Source organism: Periplaneta americana, chromosome 5 (genome assembly GCF_040183065.1).
Source record: "Periplaneta americana isolate PAMFEO1 chromosome 5, P.americana_PAMFEO1_priV1, whole genome shotgun sequence".
In the NCBI taxonomy this organism is placed as follows: Eukaryota; Metazoa; Arthropoda; class Insecta; order Blattodea; family Blattidae; genus Periplaneta; species Periplaneta americana.
This window is the reverse complement of record NC_091121.1, coordinates 121,217,787-121,240,406: the sequence shown is the minus strand read 5'-3', so window position 1 is coordinate 121,240,406 and position 22,620 is coordinate 121,217,787. Positions and strand designations below refer to the sequence as shown.

Below are 22,620 nucleotides of genomic sequence, written 5' to 3'. Positions count from 1 at the left end.
TCTTCTTGTTGAAGAATTCTGTAGTTTTTCGAGACGTATGGCATGGTGCCAGGTCTTGTTGGAACACACCTCTGCCATCCGGAAATTATTTTTGCAGCTGGGGTACGATTCTGGTTTCCAATAAGTGAATATATTTGTCAGAATTCATCATTCCCTTGATAGGTATTAATGCTCCAGGCCCTTCATGTGTAAAACAACCCCAAAACATTACTTTAGGGGGGTATTTGGGTGCTTGTTGGAGATGAGCTGCTGTTACTTTTTCGGATCCTTTCCGTACGTAAGAAACACGGTGGCCGTGGACCTCGAAATGAGACTCATTGGAAAAAAGTACATTCTTCCAGTCATTCACTGTCCACTGTTGATGTAATTTTGCCCACATTAAGCGTTTTTTGCACATAACAGGGGTTAGCAGTTGCTTCTTAATAGGCTTACAAGCCCTTCGTCCAGCTTCCAAAAGCCTACGCCGCACTGTTGTGTCATGAATATTCGCCCCAGTGGTAGCCATTAACTCGCGGGTTAAGTTGACAGCAGTTAGTCTAGGATTTAATTTACTTTTCCTGACAATTAAACGATCATCTGCAGATGAAGTCTTCCTTTTCCGGCCACAGTTTCCTTTTTTCTGGGGTGTGATGGATCCAGTCTCCCTGTATCGTTTTATGATCGAATTAACAGTAACCAAACTGATGTGACATTCTGCAGCAATTTGCCTCTGTGTCATAGAAGAATGCTCTGCTAATGTTATAATTTTAGACCGTTTTCGTGGAGTTGTATCCATTTCTGAAGACGACAGAATGTACACAGGATTGCAGTATTAAGTCTTCAACACAACTGAAATGCTTATAAGTACAAAACGACAGGCAAAATGTCACATATTATAAAAAAAAATAATGACAGACCTTCAACAATGGAATTACACGTACTACAGATGTCAATTAAAACGGTATGAGCAGCTGTGAGGCCAACAATGACAGAAAATGTAAGAATATGTCGTGTTCGGATTAATTTGCACGCTACTGTATTGTTAGTATTGTTTCATAATGAGGGCATGTGTTCAGATTATGGTGGGAAGAAAGGTAAGTGAAGCGAGATGACAGGTATGAAGGAATGAAAGAGTTCAAGATCTCAAAGAGATGGAGAAGTATGTAAATTTCTTCTCTTATCTAGTTTAAGCCAACTTACTGCTTCCAGGGATGGGGTAATATGATCATATTTGCGAACATTGCTTACAAAACATACACACAAATTATGAGCACGTTGAAGTTTCATTTTGTTGTCCCAGGAAAGGTCAGTCAGTAAAATGTTGGCATAGTCAAAATAGGGCATTACAAGCATCTACACAAGTGACTTTTTCAAACAAGCAGGAAGATGAACATTTATCCTTGTTTAGCACATGGATAATAGAATATACTTTTTTACAGGTTTCTGTGCTGGGATAGACTCAATAAATTATTACTGGTCCCTAACTCTCGTGTATTTTTATTTTTATACAGGGTGGGAATTAAGATTTTTGATGGGGGGGGATAGAATCCTAGACAGAGAATAGGCCTATCATACATAAAATAATAATACTAATAATAATATTGTTATTATTATTATTATTATTATTATTATTATTATTATTATTATTATTATTATTATGCCAATTTGCATGGGAACAATTTAGATTCTTTTAAAGTATAGTTTCATTTATTAGTATTTACTGTCCTTGTTCTCAATTTTATTTATGTATGTTTTTGTTGGTTTAAGATATTATTTTATTTATTCTCGCACCTTTGTATCTTCTATCTGTGTGTCATGCTGAACTATAATTGGCCTCTGGCTGTTGTTCAGTACACAAATATTAATAAATAAATTATTATTATTATTATTATTATTATTATTATTATTATTATTATTATTATTATTATTATTATTATTACGGCTCAACGCTTGGTCGCACTGAGTTGCTTGTCTTGCATCTTGATCATAATAATAAATAATAATAATTATATCCATGAGCAGGCTTAAGATAAGATGTGTAATTATTGATTGCTGTCAGCTTGCCAGTGATGATAATACAAAAATATTATTTTCTTTGCTTACTTTATACTTTATAACGTAGGTATAATTGTCTTAAAACAAATATTTTGTGAGGGGGATAGAAGTTATCCCTGGTAGGAATGTTAATATGAATTTATGAGAGGAGGATAACTTTCCAACAGAGGGGGAAATTCCCCCTCCCCCCAATCCTCCCTGTTAATTCGCACCCTGCTTTTATAACTTCGATTAATAACAGCATGTACACAATAATATTTTTACTGGTGGCTTGTGCAGCAACTGCTGCAAACTTGGTTCATTAGAAACTCAAATAAAGATTTCCAGATTTATTTTCCAGAAAGAACACCAGACAAGTTATTTGCTTCCATAATAATGAAACATACTTCACGGAATATGTAACAATGAAGGCAATGTAATAACTCAATGAAATGTAACCCTGTCACAAATATATATTTTTAAAAGCTTCCCTCTATATGGTTTTATGCCAAATGCTTTTTCTTAAACATATACATTTTCAGTTCTTTGAGTTTTCAATATGAAAAAGAAGTAAACATGTCAGGACAATCATGTTGGAGTAAAGTTGTAGTAATTCAGGTTATTGCAGATTGCAGGTGAGAGTTAAAAAAATGTCCGGTTTGCCATGTTTTCCAACAAAAGACATAGCATCTTGGTATAGCTGCTGTATGTTTAGTAAAGTTAACTGAAATATGAAGTGCACAATCACTGTTCTTTCTCCTAAGAGATATTGCTAAAGTAATCAGGAGACTAAAAAATGATATAGGTTATCTGAACAGTAAGCAATGCCATTTGGGTTTTCCTTAGGAATTGGAATCTTTACACTTCCACCTCACAATACTGGTCCACTAAATATTGCTGGAATAACTTGTATAACTAATGAATATGTGAGAAATGGCTACAAACAGCAATCCGAAATGATACAAACTAAGTAAAGTCATTCTAGTGAGCTTGTTTTGCTGGCGTCGGGCACTGTGTTGTAATTGGAGCATTGCTGGGAGAAGTGCAGTGCTCTGTGAGCAGCATTTAACTAATTTTAAAGAAAACAAAGAAATTTCTTAAACTATATATGACTATGGATGAGATATGCGTTCACCACTATGACCCTAAAACCAAAATTCAAAGACCAAAGTAAATTGCCAGCTACGACTGTACTCCAGCTATTTGGTAACATGTTCGTTTGATTTTACATGGTAAAAACAGTTAGAAGGTTAAGAGCACATGTATTGATATCACCTAGACCTGCAAGCGGACCTAGGCTGCTCAGAAGACATAGCGTTGAAAGACTACATTTTGCAAGTGATCATAGAGCTTGGAGAAATGAACAATGAAGTTGTATCTTCCCACTTCTCCTCCGCACTCACCTGATGGACATGAAAGATTATGGAAAAGGAGAAGAGTACGATACTAAAAACACTTATTGTAGACGGAAATCAGTATTTTTCCTAATTATTATTACATATAAAGATATCCAGAATTTTTTGTACCAGAGCGTACATGACATTCAATCAGTGATCAAGCTCCTTAAACCAAACTTATAACAGACTGTGCAACAATGGATCCCTGCATTGTGGGAAACGAAATGGCAGATACACTTGCCCCCAGGGACGAATCTAGCTACTTGGCACCTCTAGGCAGAGAAAAATATTTCCGCTCCTTATTTCTACATGAATGTACCACCACATAACCAACATCAACAAAATAATAATAATAATAATAATAATAATAATAATAATAATAATAATAATAATAATAATACCCTGGATAGTTGTAATCCCTTGGTAGAGGGGAAGAGAATGCCTGATGGCCTTATCTCTACCAGGTTAAATAAATAAATAAACAAATAAATAAATAATAATAATAATACTAATAGTAATAGTAATATTACAATATTATTATTAGATTAGATTAGATTAGATTAGATTAGTCAACTTTGCCACATCAAAAAATTTAATTGTCAAAAGTACAACATTCCCCCATAAGTATATACATAAACATACTTGGACTTCTCCAGATGGATTGACACACAACCAAATAGATCACATCTTGATAGATAAACGGAGACATACTAGTATAGTAGATATTCGAACTTTCAGGGGTGCAGACTGTAATTCTGACCATTATTTGGTGATTGGAGAATTAAGAGAAAGATTATCAGTAGCCAAGCGAGTAGAGCAACAAGTTAATATTACTAAATTCAATATTTTGAAATTAAAGGACGAGGAAGCTAAGCAAAATTATCAGGTCGAAATTTCGAATAGGTTTGCCACTTTAGAAAGTTCCGACGAAGTTGAGAAAGAATTAGATGTTAATAGCGTGTGGGAAAATATCAGAGATAGTATAAAAATTGCAGCTGAGCAGAGCATAGGTTATTATGAAACTAAGAAAAAGAAACCGTGGTTTGATGAAGATTGTTGCATGGTAGTAGAAAGAAGGAAACAGGCAAAATTGAAATTCTTACAGGATCCAGTTGAGGAGAAGAGAGATATTTCAATGAAAGACGGGAAGCAAGTCGTACACTTAGGAATAAAAAGAGAGGTTACTTGAAGGAAAAACTGAATGAGGTAGAAACAAATAGTAAGAATAAAAACATTCGAGATTTATATAAGGGTATAAAGGAATTTAAGAACGGATATCAGCCAAGGGTAAACGTGATCAAGAATGAGAATGGTGACTTGCTTGCAGAATCTCCATCAATCCTAAACAGATGGAAAAACTATTTTGCGCAACTACTAAATGTACACAGGCCAACTAGAAATGATCGGGACGAAATTGAAATACAAACTGCTGAGCCATTTATACCCGAACCCAAACTTTCAGAAGTCGAAATTGCGATAGAAAATCTGAAAAAGTACAAGTCTCCAGGTATCGATTAAATTCCAGCAGAATTAATACAAGAGGGTGGAAGTGCATTATATAGCGAAATTTATAAACTTGTACTTGCTATTTGGGAAAAGGAAATTGTACCAGAACAATGGAAGGAGTCCATAATTGTACCTATTTTTAAAAAGGGGGACAAAACCAACTGTGGTAACTTTCGAGGAATATCACTTTCGTTGACGTCGTACAAAATTTTGTCCAATATTCTTTTGAGAAGATTACCTCCATATGTAGATGAAATTATTGGAGATCATCAGTGCGGTTTTCGGCGTAATAGATCGACTATTGATCAGATTTTTTGTATTCGACAGATAATGGAGAAAAAATGGGAGTATAAGGGTACAGTACATCAGTTATTCATAGATTTCAAAAAGGCATATGACTTGGTTAAGAGGGAAGTATTATATGATATTCTTATTGAATTTGGTATTCCCAAGAAACTAGTTCGATTAATTAAAATGTGTCTCAGTGAAACATACAGCAGAGTCCATATAGGTCAGTTTCTATCTGATGCTTTTCCAATTCACTGCAGGCTAAAGCAGGGAGATGCACTATCACTTTTACTTTTTAACTTCACTTTAGAATATGCCATTAGGAAAGTTCAGGATAACAGGCAGGGTTTGGAATTGAACGGGTTACATCAGCTTCTTGTCTATGCGGATGATGTGAATATGTTAGGAGAAAATACACAAACGATTAGGGAAAACACTGAAATTTTACTTGAAGCAAGTAAAGCGATCGGTTTGGAAGTAAATCCCGAAAAGACAAAGTATATGATAATGTCTCGTGACCAGAATATTGTACGAAATGGAAATATAAAAATTGTAGATTTATCCTTCGAAGAGGTGGAAAAATTCAAATATCTTGGAGCAACAGTAACAAATATAAATGACACTCAGGAGGAAATTAAACGCAGAATAAATATGGGAAATGCGTGTTATTATTCGGTTGAGAAGCTCTTATCATCTAGTCTGCTGTCCAAAAATCTGAAAGTTAGAATTTATAAAACAGTTATATTACAGATTCTTCTGTATGGTTGTGAAACGTGGACTCTCACTCTGAGAGAGAAACATAGGTTAAGGGTGTTTGAGAATAAGGTGCTTAGGAAAATATTTGTGGCTAAGCGGGATGAAGTTACAGGAGAATGGAGAAAGTTACACAATGCAGAACTGCACGCATTGTATTCTTCACCTGACATAATTAGGAGCATTAAATCCAGACGTTTGAGATGGGCAGGACATGTAGCACGTATGGGCGAATCCAGAAATGCATATAGAGTGTTAGTTGGGAGACCGGAGGGAAAAAGATCTTTAGGGAGGCCGAGACGTAGATGGGAGGATAATATCAAAATGGATTTGAGGGAGATGGGATATGAAGATAGAGACTGGATTAATCTTGCACAGGATAGGGACCAATGGTGGGCTTATGTGAGGGCAGCAATGAACCTTTGGGTTCCTTAAAATTTGTAAGTAAGTAAGTTTTATTATTATTATTATTATTATTATTATTATTATTATTATTATTATTATTATTATTATTAAATATATGCATATTGAACTCTTCAAAGTCAAGTTAGGCAATGAATGTGTGGCCTACACTCTAAGGCGTGCTATCTTGTTGCAAATCTGTCGATCACATCTTCATAGTCTAGTTTCTGTGTAATGTCAGAATTCGTGAGAGGATGGCAAGACTGTTTACTCGATCTTGTGCCACAGATGATCATAAATAATTCTTGAGTCTTTTGAGAAGTGAGAAAAAGCGCTCGGCTGAACAATTGGTTGCAGCAGTTGACAAGAATATCCGTATTGCAATTTCTAAATTAAGAAACAGTTCTTGAATGTGGTTTTCAAGCAACACTTTATACAGTGTACTTAAGAAGGATACTTTTATTTCGTTGCTCTTATTATAATATGCTTCAAAATGAATAATTTCATGACTCAAAGATTCTTCCAAGTCATCTTTGTAATGCTCTTGCAGTCTTCTAGCACTAATACGAGTAGTTCAGTGTTCTTTTGTCGAGGCAAATTACTTAGAATCTCAAATTTGCTATAAAACTCTTCCAATGATTTTTTCAGATATCAATCTGTCTATAATAACCAGAAATATTTTTTAAGTTTATCATGTGAGATACGGTGAGAGAGCTAACATTGAAAATGTGCTACGATCGCACTGTGACACTATTATTGAAAAACTGTCCTTTTTTCCGTTGGCAAACCGTTGATTAAATTTGAACTTATTGTTGCCAATGTTATTCATATCCTTTTCATTGTATGTTTAAGTTCATGTATTCTTTTAAAGAGTTATGAATAAAATTTAAAAAAATTAACAATAATAGCTTAAAAACCGCCCCTTCAAATCTGCCTCTCTAGGCAGCTGCCTAGTCTGCCTAGGACTAAATACGCCCCTCCTTGCCCCCAAAAAAAGCTATGCACACTCCACACGAAACAGCAATTAGCTAACAAAATTCACGGCATAAAAAACAAAGATAGAAGGAAAAATCTATGCAAATAATAATTTTCAATGACATAATTTTGCAATGCCAAGAAAATCTGCTGTAGCTGTATTCCATCTTTATTTTAACTCTTAAATTGACATCACTATTTATCCAAGCACCTCCACAGGATGGGAGGGATACATTCGTGATAGCATAATTTTTTGTTATTCCAGACTTCTTGTTTAATTGAACAAAGATAGAGAATGTTCTCCTCTGAAAGTAAAAAATCTTAATTTATTTACTATTGACCAAACAGACATCGAAGTGCTTCAGAGTGAATCTCTGTTGACTGTTCAAATTTGCAGTATGACTAAGTCAAGAAAAAACTGTCTGAAGGACGAAATCTTCCCAATGATAATACTTACTTGAAGGATATGATATCTGGCTTTCCTTTGCCAGCTTTACTCTTGCGCAATTTGTAAATTTCTTTTGATGTCTTCTTCAGCATTTTCTCTATTTTTCTATCATCTGGATTCTTCCTAGTCTTCCCATTTTCAGCCTGAAATAGTAAGATAAAAACACATTTAATGCAGTTAAAATTTCCAGGCTTATTTCATGACAAACTGAACATTATAACTTTTGGTAAAAATCACTACCTTTCATGCATCAAAGAAAATATTATTTTAATAGTTTTAGTACCAAAAATTAGATATATTATTCTAAAAGAGTGACTAACAATTTAGAGAAAAAAATTACCTTCAGTGAATACAGGTTTCGAATTTCGTATTTTTTCACTAAACAAAGCTATAGGCTACTTAGAATGTCTTTCTCCACTGAGGTAAACAAATTTTAATATGATTTAGCTCTGACCAAACATACCACTGAAGTGCTTCACAATGAATCAGTAATTCAAATAAAGAAGAAAAACTTTTTGTTTGTTTTGCTACTAAACACATGCAATGTTTCTGCTCCTGATATAATAATATTTTGGCTACTAAAGATTTACACATACTGTTAGTACTTGTAATTAAAAATTTTGAGGTTATACTTCAAAATTGTCAAAATATTTTATTTTTAATTTGGTTAATGATCTTGTTTTTGCTTTTTCAAAATATCAAGTACAGAGAGAAAGTATTGCGCTGATGCAGAAAGCATTTCACGACAATTTCTTGTCTTCAGCATCTCTTATATCGGAAAAAAAAGTTTACAGCATGTTGTTTGCATGTGTATAGTGATTTCTTCTAATCTGTTCGTCGAATTTTGTTCATGTGCAATATCAGAAAGTACAGGCATAGCTGTGGGGTGTGCCTGTGCACACCCTAGTAAAACTACATCTTAAATATTCTTTTATACCTTGGCATAAGCTTGAATTTTCGTTAGTCTGTCTGCTTGCAATAAAGAAAGAGAATTCAGATGATGAAAAAAACTTCGAAACTAGTCAATCTGGTATAATGTCATTAGTTAAAATGTTAACACAGCAAAGTAGTTATTTATTAATTTAAATAACTTAACATTTAATCAGTGATTATATAAGTGTTAAAAAAGTGTATACAAGAATAAAGGAAATAAAAAAACTTCAAAGAAACACACAAATTTGTCAACTGCAACAACTAGCTCTGGAAACAAAAACACAATATTTCCTCAAGATGAGTAGACCCATATCTGTACTGATGGATCATTGCTGAATAAGGAATCTAATACAGGAGCAGGAATTTACTGTAAATTATTTTCATACTACATCAGCCTAGGGCCAAAGTCACACACTTTCAGGAGAATTGAAAGCCATAAACACCTCATTAAAACAATCGTTTATACATATTAAACACTTCAATAAGATAATTTTATTGTGCGATTCAAAATCAGCAATTGAAGTCATAGCAAAAATGAGGTACTACAACTGGAGAATAAATTAAATACTACATTCTGTAAAGTACCTACAAAATCTAGGGAAAATAATTTTCTTCCATTGGCTACCTTCTCACTGTAGTATAATTAGCAATGAACATTCAGATTTTCTTGCTAAAAAGGGCACTAGTTTATTGCAAACAGCTACTGTGAAATACCAATAGAAGCAGCAAAACTCAAAATACAGAGGACAATGAGAGAAAGTTATTGGAACACTTCAGAAGAGAAAGTGAAAACAGTGGAGTGAACTCTGCAAAATAAACACTTAATCACAGATTTCCCGAGAACAGCATCAGTGCCATTGTTCCATCTCTACACAGCTCATGATTCTTTGGCAGCTTATCTCTACAGAATGCCTCTCTACCCATCACTATACTGTCTATTATGTATAATGAATAAGGACTAACTCCTCAAGTGTTAAGCTATCACAAAAATTATGCAGATGAAAATTCTCAGCTAGAGAAATATTATTGAGACGCATGACAGCAAACGGAGAATATACAAAGCCAAGAAAATTAGTAAACAACATATTTTGAAACGTGGTAGTATTCATAAAAACAAAGAAAATGTCTAATTAACATGGGTTCTAAAATTAATATTTTTGAAGAAACAAGGACTGTGAAATTGATATTGTATAGCCATGTCGCTGTTATTTCTGCCAGCCAATCACATTGAAGCTCGGCTACATTTAATCGTGCACAGATGATGTTATGCACTTCCATTGTTATCAAATTTAATAAACAGATGTTAATTAATGTATTGTCCTGCACGGCAGCAAGTGGGTATATAGAATGTGCAACAATACAATGACTTAAGATGTAAACAAAAAGGAAATAACAGCGACGCAGCTATATCAACAGCATCTAACATTAATATATTTGAAGAAGCAAGGACTGTGAAATTGGTATTGCTAATTGTAACAACACTGTATCTTCTAATGTCAGCTCTTTTCTCGTTTCTTATTACAGTACAGTAGACTAAAGAGTAAACAGATGTGACACACCCAAAGAGATCACATAAAAGATATCACTGGCTTACTTCTAAAACCCCTAAGTCCAATTTTTCCCTAATATCGAAATTTGTGCATATTTTCAAAATGTGTCTGCTAATAACACCTCGTAAGTGTGAAAATGTTTCTATATTTTATATATAACAAATGCATAACAGTTGTTAGCTGGGGTATAAAAAGTATAAGAACTTATTTTGCTCTCTTGTACAATTTCCTCAATTGCAGTTACGAGGTGTTATAAGCCAATGATATACATTGTGTGGATGAGGTACTGAAACGAAAAGGCCACAAAGTTATTCGTCTACCTCCTTACAATTGTGACCTTAATCCAATTGAGCTTGTTTAGGCAAAAGTCAAGAATTTTGTCTGCGAACATAACACCTCAGGAGATTTATCTCTTATGGACCTAAAATGCCTGGCAGACAAAGAAATTTCCTCTGTGACACCAGAGGACTGAGAGGCCTACTGCAGAAACACAATATCTATTGAAGATTTATATTGGGAAAGGGATGGAAGATTGGAGAGTGTCATTGATGAAGTTATAGTCAACCTTGCGATGATGACGAACTGAATGAAGATTCTGGAGAGGAGGAGAAGACGTGTGATATTTACAATTCATTTTGGTGTATTGTTTAGATAAGTCTATAATTGATTAAATCAAGCTATAGTTTTCAGTCTTTATAATTTATCAAGTTGACCTTTAATATTAAAATCAAATTAATGTAATATGCATTTTATTACAATTGTTCTTAATTCAAGTTAATGATTCATGTGAATGTTTACGCCATTTATGGCATCATGAGACAATATAAAACAATATCTAAGTATCACACGAGGATCATTTCATAAATAATGCACAAGTTAGTAGAACTGTGAAGTGAATGAAGTAATACCAATGCAAATTACGTCAATTGTAGTTGAAGGCTTGAGGAACAAGCAAGCACGTGTGTTCGTTTTATCCATAGCATACTCTGTGTTTAGGCAACGACAGCTAGAAATGCAGCTTACACGTGTCTCGGGTATTGTGACAACTGAAGATTAAAGATCAAATCTTTACATGACAAAAACCTCACAGAAATCCACAGTGCTCTCAGTCCAATTTGTGGTAAATTACAGTGGATCATAGTACAGTTTCTCGTTGGACTACAAGTTTTCATGATGGTCATGTCAGCATAAACCAAGAAGGCCGAAGACATCAACAGATGAACATAGTGTGAAACTTGTGGCAAATACTCTTGAAGAAGATCGTTGAGGGACATGTGAAGAACTTTCAGAAGTTACGAGATTCCACAAACTTCAGAAGTCAGTATTTTGACAAATAATTTGAAGAAAAGACAAATTTCTGCGCGAATGATCCCTCACTGTTTGACTGCTCAACAGAAGCAGAAATGCCTGAACACTGCAAATTTTCAGAAACAAAGATTCGACATCGAAAGCGAAGCTTTTCTTTTTTAGAATTGTCGCTATTGATGAAATGTGGATTAGACACTTCGAGACTGAGTTGAAATCACAGTAAAATGAGGTTTTGCCACATAAAGATTCGATCTTATTGTACGATCTTCAATCGTCACAGTGCCCGAGACCTGTGTAGGCTCCATTTCCAACTCTTGTTACCTAAACACAGAGTATGCTATGGGCGAAACGAACACACGTCCTTCACACACTGCAACTGACGTAATTTTCATTGGTGTTTCATCATCCACTTAACAGTTTCACCAACGTATGCATTATTTATGAAATGACCCTCATAGTATTTATAGACATATTAAAACCTAACTACATTAAATACAATGAGTTAAAATCGTACAACAAAACATAAGCATTAATAACAATGTGTACCTTAACTATGACTTTCGTAAGTATCTTATATGAAACTGAGATTGTGTTGTAATGAAATACACTCTATTTTCACATTGGCCAATATTGGGTGAAGAGCTTAAGACATATTATAGATCTATCTCTTTGTGGTGGCAGTCTGTTGTTTGAGAATAGTTATCGAATTGAGTGGCAGCATAAAAGTAAGCAAAGATAGCCTGGTACAATCAGTGCAACATACTGGACTTTGAGAAACCTGCTCCATAGTAATTCAGCAGTTGTCCAGACTGAAAGAAGAATGATACAATGTGTATACACGTTTTCGGAAATCGCCATCAGAGATAATGGTGGTAGTAGTAGTCACGTAAATTAGAGTCTCCAGTATAATAAATAGTAAAGACCCCTGGAATGGCATGGGATAATGTTTTCAGCACTGTTCAGTGATGGAGATTCAATAAAGAGGTTTATGATTAAAACTGCCAAATTTATTTGTCCAAATGAAATGAAAGGTTTCGAAAGTTTTACAGTATTCAAGCACTTTCTTAACAATTCGCCACTGACCACCTTAGCAATTACCATAAGGTAACACAGGTCGAAGTTCGTATTTCTCATCCTACTCTACCCTCTTAGTAAACAAAGTATTGCATATCTCGTGCCTCATGTAATGGAAAGTTATGGCAATGGCTGATGTAGAGAACGGATAATGCAGGATATCCAAACAACTCTTACACTACCAGCCTAAAGGGAATAGATGTTTGCGAAGAGTGATTGAGACCGTAACAGGCCAAGACCATAACAGGAAAGGATGATGACAATACATACTAGAAATATATAACTCTGAACACAACTTTGCAACAGAATTATAACAGGGCTATGTTGTAACATTTTTGAGAAGTTACAAGACGAACACAAGAAAAATAAAGAAGGTAAACTTGCGAATTCTAAATGAGACAGTAGAGCAAGAGAACAGCTTCAAATACTTGAGATGTACTATAAGCAGTAACATGAACTGCAGCCAGGAAATCAAGAAAAGGATAATAATGGCCAAGGAAGCTTTTAATAGAAAAAGGAGCATCTTCTGCAGACCTCTGGAAAAAGAACTAAGGAAGAGACTAGTGAAGTGCTTTGTGTGGAGGGTGGCGTTGTAGGGGGGGGGAGGGCAGAAACATGGACATTACGACGAAATGAAGAGACGAATAAAAGCATTTGAAATGTGGGTATGGAGAAGAATGGAGCGTGTGAAGTGGACAGGCAGAATAAGAAATGAAATTGTGTTGGAAAGAATGTGTGAAGAAAGAATGATGCTGAAACTGATCGGAAAGAGAAAAAGGAATTGGTTAGATCACTGGCTGAGAAGAAATTGTCTACTGTAGGATGCACTGGATGGAATGGTGAATGGGAGAAGAGTTCAGGGCAGAAGAAGATATCAGGTGATAGATGACAAAATAAGATATGTGAATCATATGCGGAGACTAAGAGGAAGGCAGAAAATAGGAAAGATTGGAGAATGCTGGGATTGCAGTGAAAGACCTGCCCATGGGCAGAACACGTATGTATGTATGTATGTAATGATACTAACATGGCACCACTTATGAGGCAACCAGGCCAGGAGATAATGGGGTAGGGTGGCCAGTTCCTTTCCTCTTCCATTGCATACATCCCCGATTAGCTACATATTACACTAATCAGACTTCAGATGAATACAAATAATTGTTCTTCCTCTGACACATATCATCAAGTGAGATGTACTGCCTGATAATAGATGTACATATCAGCCAGAACCTCACTCAGAGGTAAGATGCTGAGAGATTAATAATTGTCAAAGATTATTAGTTTTCACGAAAGAGTTTTTATGTGAAGTAAAATATAAATGTATGCTCAAGTGACCATATCCAAAACTTAATACTGAAAGATAATTTCTCCTCTAATAAGATCCTCTTAAAATTAGATTTTAAAAATGCCTTTAATTGTATTGAACGCGACATTATGCTGGATGCCATAAACAAAATCTTCCCCAACATTTTGCCTTTCTTTGGGAAGCCTATGGATACCCTACAAAATTGTTTTACAGATCTGACACTATCTTATCCCAATTAGGCTGTCAACAAGGGGACCCTTTTGGTCCCCTGCTTTTCTGTCTTGTATTACAACCAATTACTACATCTCTTAATAGTGATTTTAAATCTTTTTATCTTGATGACGGAACCTTAGCTGGTGATCCTTTGGTTGTTCTTAGCGACCTTCAGAAAATAATTTCCCTTGGTTCTCAAATTGGCTTACAACTCAACCCAGACAAATGCGAACTTTATTTCTGCTCTCATAACCTCGAGAAAGTTGTATCTGCTTTTCAGCTTGTAGCTCCTGGTATTAAACTAATTTCTAAATCTGATTTAACCATTCTAGGTACCCCTATTTTCTTAGATGCAGTTCAAGATATTGCAGAGCAGAAATTACTTCATTTGAAAACTTTGCTTGACAGGTTAGTCCCCCTTAATCCCCACATATCTTACTTTCTCCTTAAGAACTGTTTATTGATTCCAAAATTTAACTACTTTTTGCGGACTACCCCTATATGGTTGTTTACATCTTTCCTCTGTCAAGCTGACAATATGATACGTCATTACTTAGATATTTTACTTAATATTTTTCTTAGTGATTGCAGTTGGATTCAACCTTCTCTACCTATTAAATTTGGCGGGTTAGGTATTAGAAAATTGAGTGACATTTGTACGCCGGCATTTTTAGCTTCTGCGCACGGGGTTTTAGACCAAATCAAATCTATTTTTCCCTCTTACAGTGATTCGGTTCAGATCCCTTTTGTGCAGGAGGCTTCAGTTCGATGGGGTGAGGTTTCCAATAACTCTGATCCTCCGTCTTTTCCAACGGTTCAAAAGAATTGGGATGAAATACTAATCTCTCTTGTTACGGAGTCCCTTCAGTCATCTTTTTTTTCAGATACATATCGTGCTCGTTTTTTAGCTCTCCAACAAAATGTTTCAGGATCTTGGCTTCATGCAATTCCTTCCCCTAACATTGGTACTCTTATGGATCCCAGATCCTTTAAAGTTTCCGTGGCTTTACGCCTCAGTTGCAAAATCTGTCACATTCATAAATGTATCTGTGGCAATATTGTAGATTCTGATGGCCACCATGCCTTAAGTTGTGTTATGAGTAAGGGGCGTCTCTCTCGTCATTTATCGCTCAATGACATCATTAAAAGAGCATTAACATCCTCAGGGGTTCCATCCATCTTAGAACCTTCCGGGATCAACCATTCAGATGGCAAGAGACCCGATGGTCTGACTCTAGTCCCGTGGGGTGTAGGCAAATCCTTAATTTGGGATTCCACATGTGTGGATACACTGGCCCCTTCTCATTTGTCTTCAACCTCTAAGACACCAGGATCTGCAGCAGAAAGTGCCGCTGTCAGTAAACACCATAAATATAAACATCTTGCAGATAATTATATTTTTGTCCCTTTTTCGATTGAAACATTTGGATCATGGTGTAAAGAAGCCAAAGCTCTCATCTCCACCATAGGCAGAAGTTTAGTGCAGCTTTCTGGGGACCCTCGAAGCAGTCAATATCTACGTCAGCGCATTGGTATCGCCATTCAGTGCGGTATTGCTACAAGTATTCTTACATCCTTCCCCGAGTCCTCTTATTTAGATGAGATTTTCTTCCTTTAATTATTCAATTTATTTGTATTTTATTATAGTATACATATCAATGTGAATACAATTTCACTAGAATTATAAATTTGGTAGTTATTTTGTATAAAAACTAATTTTATACTTTTTTACATAGACTCGTAAATTTAACTGAATTGTCACTTCATTGTAACAAAAATGTTTGATTTTTACATACAAATTATTTTATATATTATATGCACTATACTGAATTTCGAGCAATGTAAATGAAATTCTTATTTATCTAAGAATCCCTACAACACTTACTTGAGCAACAAGGTTCTGGAACTGCTGGTCTTCCAGTACCCAGGCTGCAAGCTCTTGGTCGCCTTGTGCCCGAGCAGTTTCCAGTCGAGACTTCAGCTCACGCAGTCTGGCTAGCTCGTCCTGCAATGTCTGTAATCGTGTGTGCTGTGCTCTCAGATCCAGTTCTAGGTCCAGGGATGTTCGTACTGTACAATTTGATTGATGATGGCTGCAAAAATAAACATTCTCTCATTCTGTATAATATTTCAACATGGATGTTTACCACATGCAAACCCAATTGTAGCTCCATAAGCTGCAACTTTTCACTTAAATGAAACAGTTGAAACTATAGAAGTTCAGAAAACTTAAATTGAAGCAATGTTATTATTATGCTACAGTCTGGTACTCACCCACTGGATGCCCCACTACTTGCACTGCGATGGTGTTTAGTCATTAAAACCGTACCAGGAGGTCGTCGCCATCTCAGAGAACGTCTCTCTATGGAATTCCGTTGAAAGGGCCCCCCCCGTCGATAGAGAGGCATAGAGCTATCGCTATCACTTCGATTTAACTGCAAAGCAGGAGATTACAGTTATACGGACATGTATCACTAACACAAATAAAAGTAATGAAATTTTATTGTCAGACTTTCAAAATAACAAACTTATTTAAAATGTTGCGTTACGAATTTGATATGCTAAGTCTTGCAATTCTCATATACAACCACTCTAAAGAAAAATGTTTCGTTTCTAATTAAACAATACATAGGCTACATATATTTAGGAGACAATGGATACCCCTTAAAATCTGATTTAATGACACATCTTCTGAATCCTGCCACACAAGCAGGGCAAAATTGTTACAGGGTAGTACATAAATCTGCATGAAATACAGTGAAAAAGTAGTATGCAATTTCCCGTCCTAAATTCAGGCCTAAGAACTGCTGAGAATTTCAGATGGAATAAATGTCAATGGAATACCTACACCAAATTCAATTTATATAGCACTCCTTTAATGATGCATAAAAATAAATAAACTATGAAGGAATCTCTCTTTCTTAACTTAAAATTACACTTCATTCATCATAAGCCTATACATGATTAAATTCTCTAATACTAGATATTTGAAAGGGATGCTGAAGGGGTTGTGGGAATTTCAGAACAGGTGCGAAAGTCCCTCCTCGCACCAACCCTGTTGCTGTATATGGAAAATGGAATTCTGCACATCACCAGGCCACAAAGATCAGAGCTTACAATAATAGAAATACAAAAAATATAGTAAAACTTTTTTTTATACATTTCTCATTTATACATTTTTCACACTTCTAAGTTTCTTCTGATGTCCCAGAAACATTCCTATACTTTCCATCTTAATTTATTTTGGTTATACATTTTTCACTTATACGATCACATTTAAACACCAAGAGATACGAAACGTCATTTATACTTTCGGAGAGAATTTTCCTCCGTTCCATTACTCTTGCATCGTGTGATGACGTAGAATATCTGCATGGAAATATCATATGTACTTCGGTACATTAAAATAATATATATTTCTAAATCAAGTTTGCTCGAAATTAGGTTTGCCATGAAAATGTAAGAACGCAAAGACATAGTATGTGTTCATTGTTAAGATGTCACCCACTTTGAAGTTCCTCCACTGATCTTGTGTCCTTTAATGACACTGTTACTGCTTCAGAAACAGTGGAACATTTTGTAACACACCATGATGCAACTGAACAAATTACGGAAGAGTTATCACAATTTGAGGGCATGGTTTATTTCTTAGGAGCAAGCAGAGTCCAAAATAAGACTTTTTTTGTAAAATCACGAGTTATTAAATTATGATCACTTGGGAAGAACAAAGTACATCAATGTCGTAAAATTTTCTGGATTTGACTTAGAAATATATCAGTCACTTTTGGCTCTAAGCAGCTAAGATTTTCTACAAATAATAACATTTTTCAAGAATATGTGTTATAAATTTGAGTACAGTATTATATGTAGATTTAAAGATAGCTTGACTGTGAAGTTACAAATTTCTCTCGTGAAAATTTTAGTCATCAAATGTTATTTCAGATGTTATGACATTTCAATTATAGGTACGTTTTTGTCACTTATAGCTACGTGTTTTTCTTCAGACTCCCTTAAAAATGTATAAATGAAGTTTTACTGCAGATATAAAGACTCACCCTACAGATGTATTGATTCTTGCTAACGGCAGCACTGGGACTGAAGGTCTGTGAGCGCTTAATGACAATAGCTCGGGCAGGCTCCTCACCACTGCCTCGCTTCCTTCCACCTTTCTCTGGAATAAACACACACTCTGTGTTGGTCTCTTTGTCCAGTGTGTCCACAGGGAACTCCACCAGAGAGTCTGTCAACACTGCTGTGTCCTCCTGCAATATCACAAACAACAAATGCATGTAATCTATTTCTCTACACAACTCTGTACTGAACTTAGGAAATTTTGAAACTGAAGTAAAGTTAAGTCTGAATTAAACTTAGTCTTCCATCAAACGAATATAATTTATATGACTTACATTCCTGAGGACAAAGAAACAACATTATAATATTGTTTATTGCAGTGCATAGAAACCCTATCTCCCCTTAAGAATGTTCATAGCACTTGTACTCGTACCTTTGTTGCATGTTCCGTGAAAAACAATGTACTGGTAACCTAAAGAGTACCAGTAACTTCATTGACCAGAGAAGTCCAAGTATATCCGAACATTTAACTATGAAATTTTTTAACTGAATAATTTAAATCTTCTAAATGGAGAGTTTCTAAATGAACATTACTGTAAAGGTATGTTTCATTGGAAACATTTGCATAGAAGTATATGACATTTTGTATCAGAGAGATCTGTAACCATATAAAATAAGTGAAGACATTGGGAACATGTATAGAACATTGTGGAAGTCACATTTTCAATTTTTGCTAATTCCCTGTACTTGTACTGTGGCTTTTAAGTTGCGAAACTTTTTCTCTACTTACCCATCTCTGTAATAAAAATTAAAACGCAAAGAATCTTTACGGATGTTTCTGTCCCTGAAATCTGTACTTAAAGGATCCCAGAGACATTCCCCCACAAAGAATCTTTTACACAAAGAATCTTTACGGATGTTTCTGTCTCTGAAATCTGTACTTAAAGGATCCCAGAGACATTCCCCCACATCCATTTCTTCAATTAAACTTTAATTCTGCTAACTGTCCACACCATCTTTATTTGTGCATGCTCAGGTTGCAGAACATGAATTGTTATCAGTTTCATAGCAATAAACAGAACTTCATCATATTATACATATAGAGCATATACCACACCATTCACAACATGTTCGGAACAGAATTCTACACAAAATGTTCCCAAATGAAAGTGTATTTTAAAATTGCAATTGCAACTAAAAATTCTTTGTTATACATGTTATATTTCCCTGGAAGTACTTCTCAACAGAATAACTTAAACGTAAACTTATTCAGTAAATTCTTATACTTTCTTTATCTCTCTCCGCTTATTATGATCTGAATGTCAGTATGTCTGCTGGTAGAATTATTTTAACAATTCGGTTCTCAAGTATTACATAAAAAAAATAGATAATCCCAATTCAGTTCATACTTTTTGTTAACATTACTATAACATCAAATGAACTGAGCGAGGTGGCTCAGTGGTAATGCATTAGACTCACATTCAGGAGGTTGTGAGTAGAAACCTAACAGCAGGCCAATCTCACCACGGTTTTTTCATGGTTTCCCTAAGTCACAAAGGCAAATGCCAGATTGGAAATATACACACCATAATTCATCACTTCCTTGAACACCATTATCATTAAAAAGTGATATCAGTTCAAATGAATACAAGCCATATACAGAGTGAGTCACTTAAAACTTGCACCGCAAATATTTCTGAAATGGAAGGTGATTGCGATGTGCAGTTTTCACAGAGTTGAATTATAGACAAGAGCTCGTATTTGTAGCCCATACACAGATTTTATAATTATGAGAAAGTGTACTTTTTTACACAACATACATTTTTTTAAATGGAACAATGCCTATTGATATGAAAAAAATAAAACCAGAGTAAATTAGAATGTCAATGGTTTTTTTTGCAGGATTCTAGCTCAAATAGTTTACAAGAAATTGTATTTTGAAAATTGTAAGCACCAATAGTTGTCTGTCCCATTCAATTGCTTAGTTGCTAGATTACGATGTTGTTATGTTTGTTGACATTGTGTTTTCTGTACACTGACTGCATTGCGACTTTGTCAGTTACTTTGGGATAGTTCAAGAAATAGGACGCGCATAAAAGATGGTATTTCCCAACGCAGAAAAAAGCCGACATCCTCATGGTGTATGGGGAATGTAGGAAGAATGCTGTTCGTGCTTGTACAGTGTACGCAGAAAGGTATCCCAATAGACGTCAACCATCTCGACAATTATTTGTGAATCTCTTCAACCAATTACGTGAAACAGGTAGTGTAACACCGATAAAACGTAACAGAAGGAAACCAGTGACTGGAGAAGAGGGACAAATTAATGTACTGGCTGTTGTTGCAATAGATCCGCATTCTAGTTCCCGTGCAATCGCACGAGGAAGTGGCATGAGTCAACGAAGTGTAATTCGCATTCTCCATAGACATAAGTTCCATTCCTATCACATCTCTCTTCATCAAGAGAATCATGTTAACTTTTGTACATCGGCAGTAAGACATGATACTCCAGATTTGTCATGTATCTTGTTTAGTGACGAAGCAACATTTACTTATCATTGTCACATTAACCTCAGAAACATACACTATTGGTCTGTAGACAATCTCCATTGGATTCGTAGGTGAAACGTCAGCGTCCATGGAGTTTAAACGTGTGGTGTGGAATAGAGAACCATCAGCTCATAGGCCCTTTTTTCATAGAAGGAACACTGGATTCGGAAATGTATCTCAACCTCCTAACAGACCAACTTCCACAGATGTTAGAAGACGTTCCACTGCAGACTAGGAGGAACTTGTGGTTTCAACATGATGCTTGTCCAGCCCATAGTGCACATCGTACTACAGATTGTCTTCACCGATTGTCTCCAAATCATTGGATTGGGCGAAGAGGACCTGTACCTTGGCCGGCCTGTTCACCTGATTTGACCCCTTTAGATTTTTTTCTGTGGGGAAAACAGAAAGACACTGTCTACAAGGAAATACTGACTACATGAGATGATATGAAAGACTGGATTACTGCTGCCTGCGCTGAAATTCCTGCTGATATGTTAGAACATGTATAGCAATCTTTATATGGCAGACTGGAGGTGTGTTCAAGCTGGTGATGGTCATTTTGAACAAAACCTTTGATTGTTAATTTTCTCTTTCTTTGTCAGAATCTAAAGAGAATTAGTTTGTTCACTTTTGTTTTTCTTTAGTTTGTGCTAACACATGAGATAGACAACTGTTGGTGTTTATAATTTTCAAAATACAATTTCTTGTAAACTATTTGAGCTAGAATCCTGCAAAAAAAACATTGACATTCTAATTTACTCTAGTTTTATTTTTTTTCATGTCAGTAGGGATCGTTCCATTTAAAAAATGTATGTTGTGTAAAAAAGTACACTTTTTCATACTTATTGAAATCTGTGTGTGGGCTACAAATACGAGTCCTTGTCTATAATTCAACTCTGTGAAAACCACACATCAAAATCACTTTCCATTTCAGAAATATTTGCGGTGCAAGTTTTAAGTGACTCACCCGGTATAACACATAACAAAAGAAATAGAATCATAACTTTAGTCCAACAGCCTACTGGTATATACTCAAGTGATATGACCTAGATGTTAATGTGTGCATAAATAAAATTAACAGGAGGAGATATTAAATGGAAATAGTTACTTCTCTCAAAACAAATTAAGACTAAACTAACACTGAGTTACTTCCTTGTACTTCGCTTATACACCTTCAAGTGTTCAGAGCCTCTCCTCAGTCATACCAACACAATTTTGGTGACATTACGAAAGTTTCACACTACTGTACACTCACGCTATGCCTTGCATATACAGGAATCTGTGACAGGTTAGATTAGGCTACTTTAGGCTTTTGTTATGCCTTGCATATACATTGAGCAAAGGCTGGTGATTTTTTGTTTTGTGATGTTGTTAGTAATAAGGTAGTGTAATGGAGTCATTCCACGTCAAATCGCACGGCAATAAAACACGACCTTCTCGGAAATGGTCGAATTTTTTTTCATGAATTCCAGACATCAAATAAGGAGACCCGTATTTTTTTATTTTCACAATTATTAATTATTTATGTAGTTATGAATATTTGAAGTTACGCAAATTATGCGCGCACTGTTACATAAACTCGCATGGAACTCTGTGTCTACATATAATTGAGATTTGCGGTTTGGCGCATTTGAAAGACGAAATACAACACTTTTTATTACTTTAGGCCTATCACAAATAAATTTAAAATTTGGCCTATTTTTTTAATCGTTTCTTTTTCAAAGCAAAATTACTATATTAAATAGCCAAGTTAAAAATCTGAAAAAATATAGACTTGTTCGCTGATGTATTATCTGTAAACTACTGCATTTATAAATATGGGATCGGCAC

General features: G+C 35.2%; 1 protein-coding gene across 2 annotated transcripts in view; it reads right to left on the bottom strand.

Annotated features, from left to right (window-relative positions):
• kibra (WW and C2 domain containing protein kibra) overlaps window positions 1-22,620 on the bottom strand; it is a 402,614-nt gene that overhangs the window by 5,458 nt on the left and 374,536 nt on the right. For both annotated transcript variants that reach the window (XM_069826453.1, XM_069826455.1), the window contains 4 exons: window positions 18,222-18,428; window positions 16,441-16,601; window positions 16,052-16,259; window positions 7,792-7,925 (listed from right to left, as the gene is read on the bottom strand). In XM_069826453.1, coding sequence (XP_069682554.1) covers window positions 7,792-7,925; window positions 16,052-16,259; window positions 16,441-16,601; window positions 18,222-18,428 — 710 coding nt within the window. The remainder of the gene's footprint in view (window positions 1-7,791; window positions 7,926-16,051; window positions 16,260-16,440; window positions 16,602-18,221; window positions 18,429-22,620) is intronic.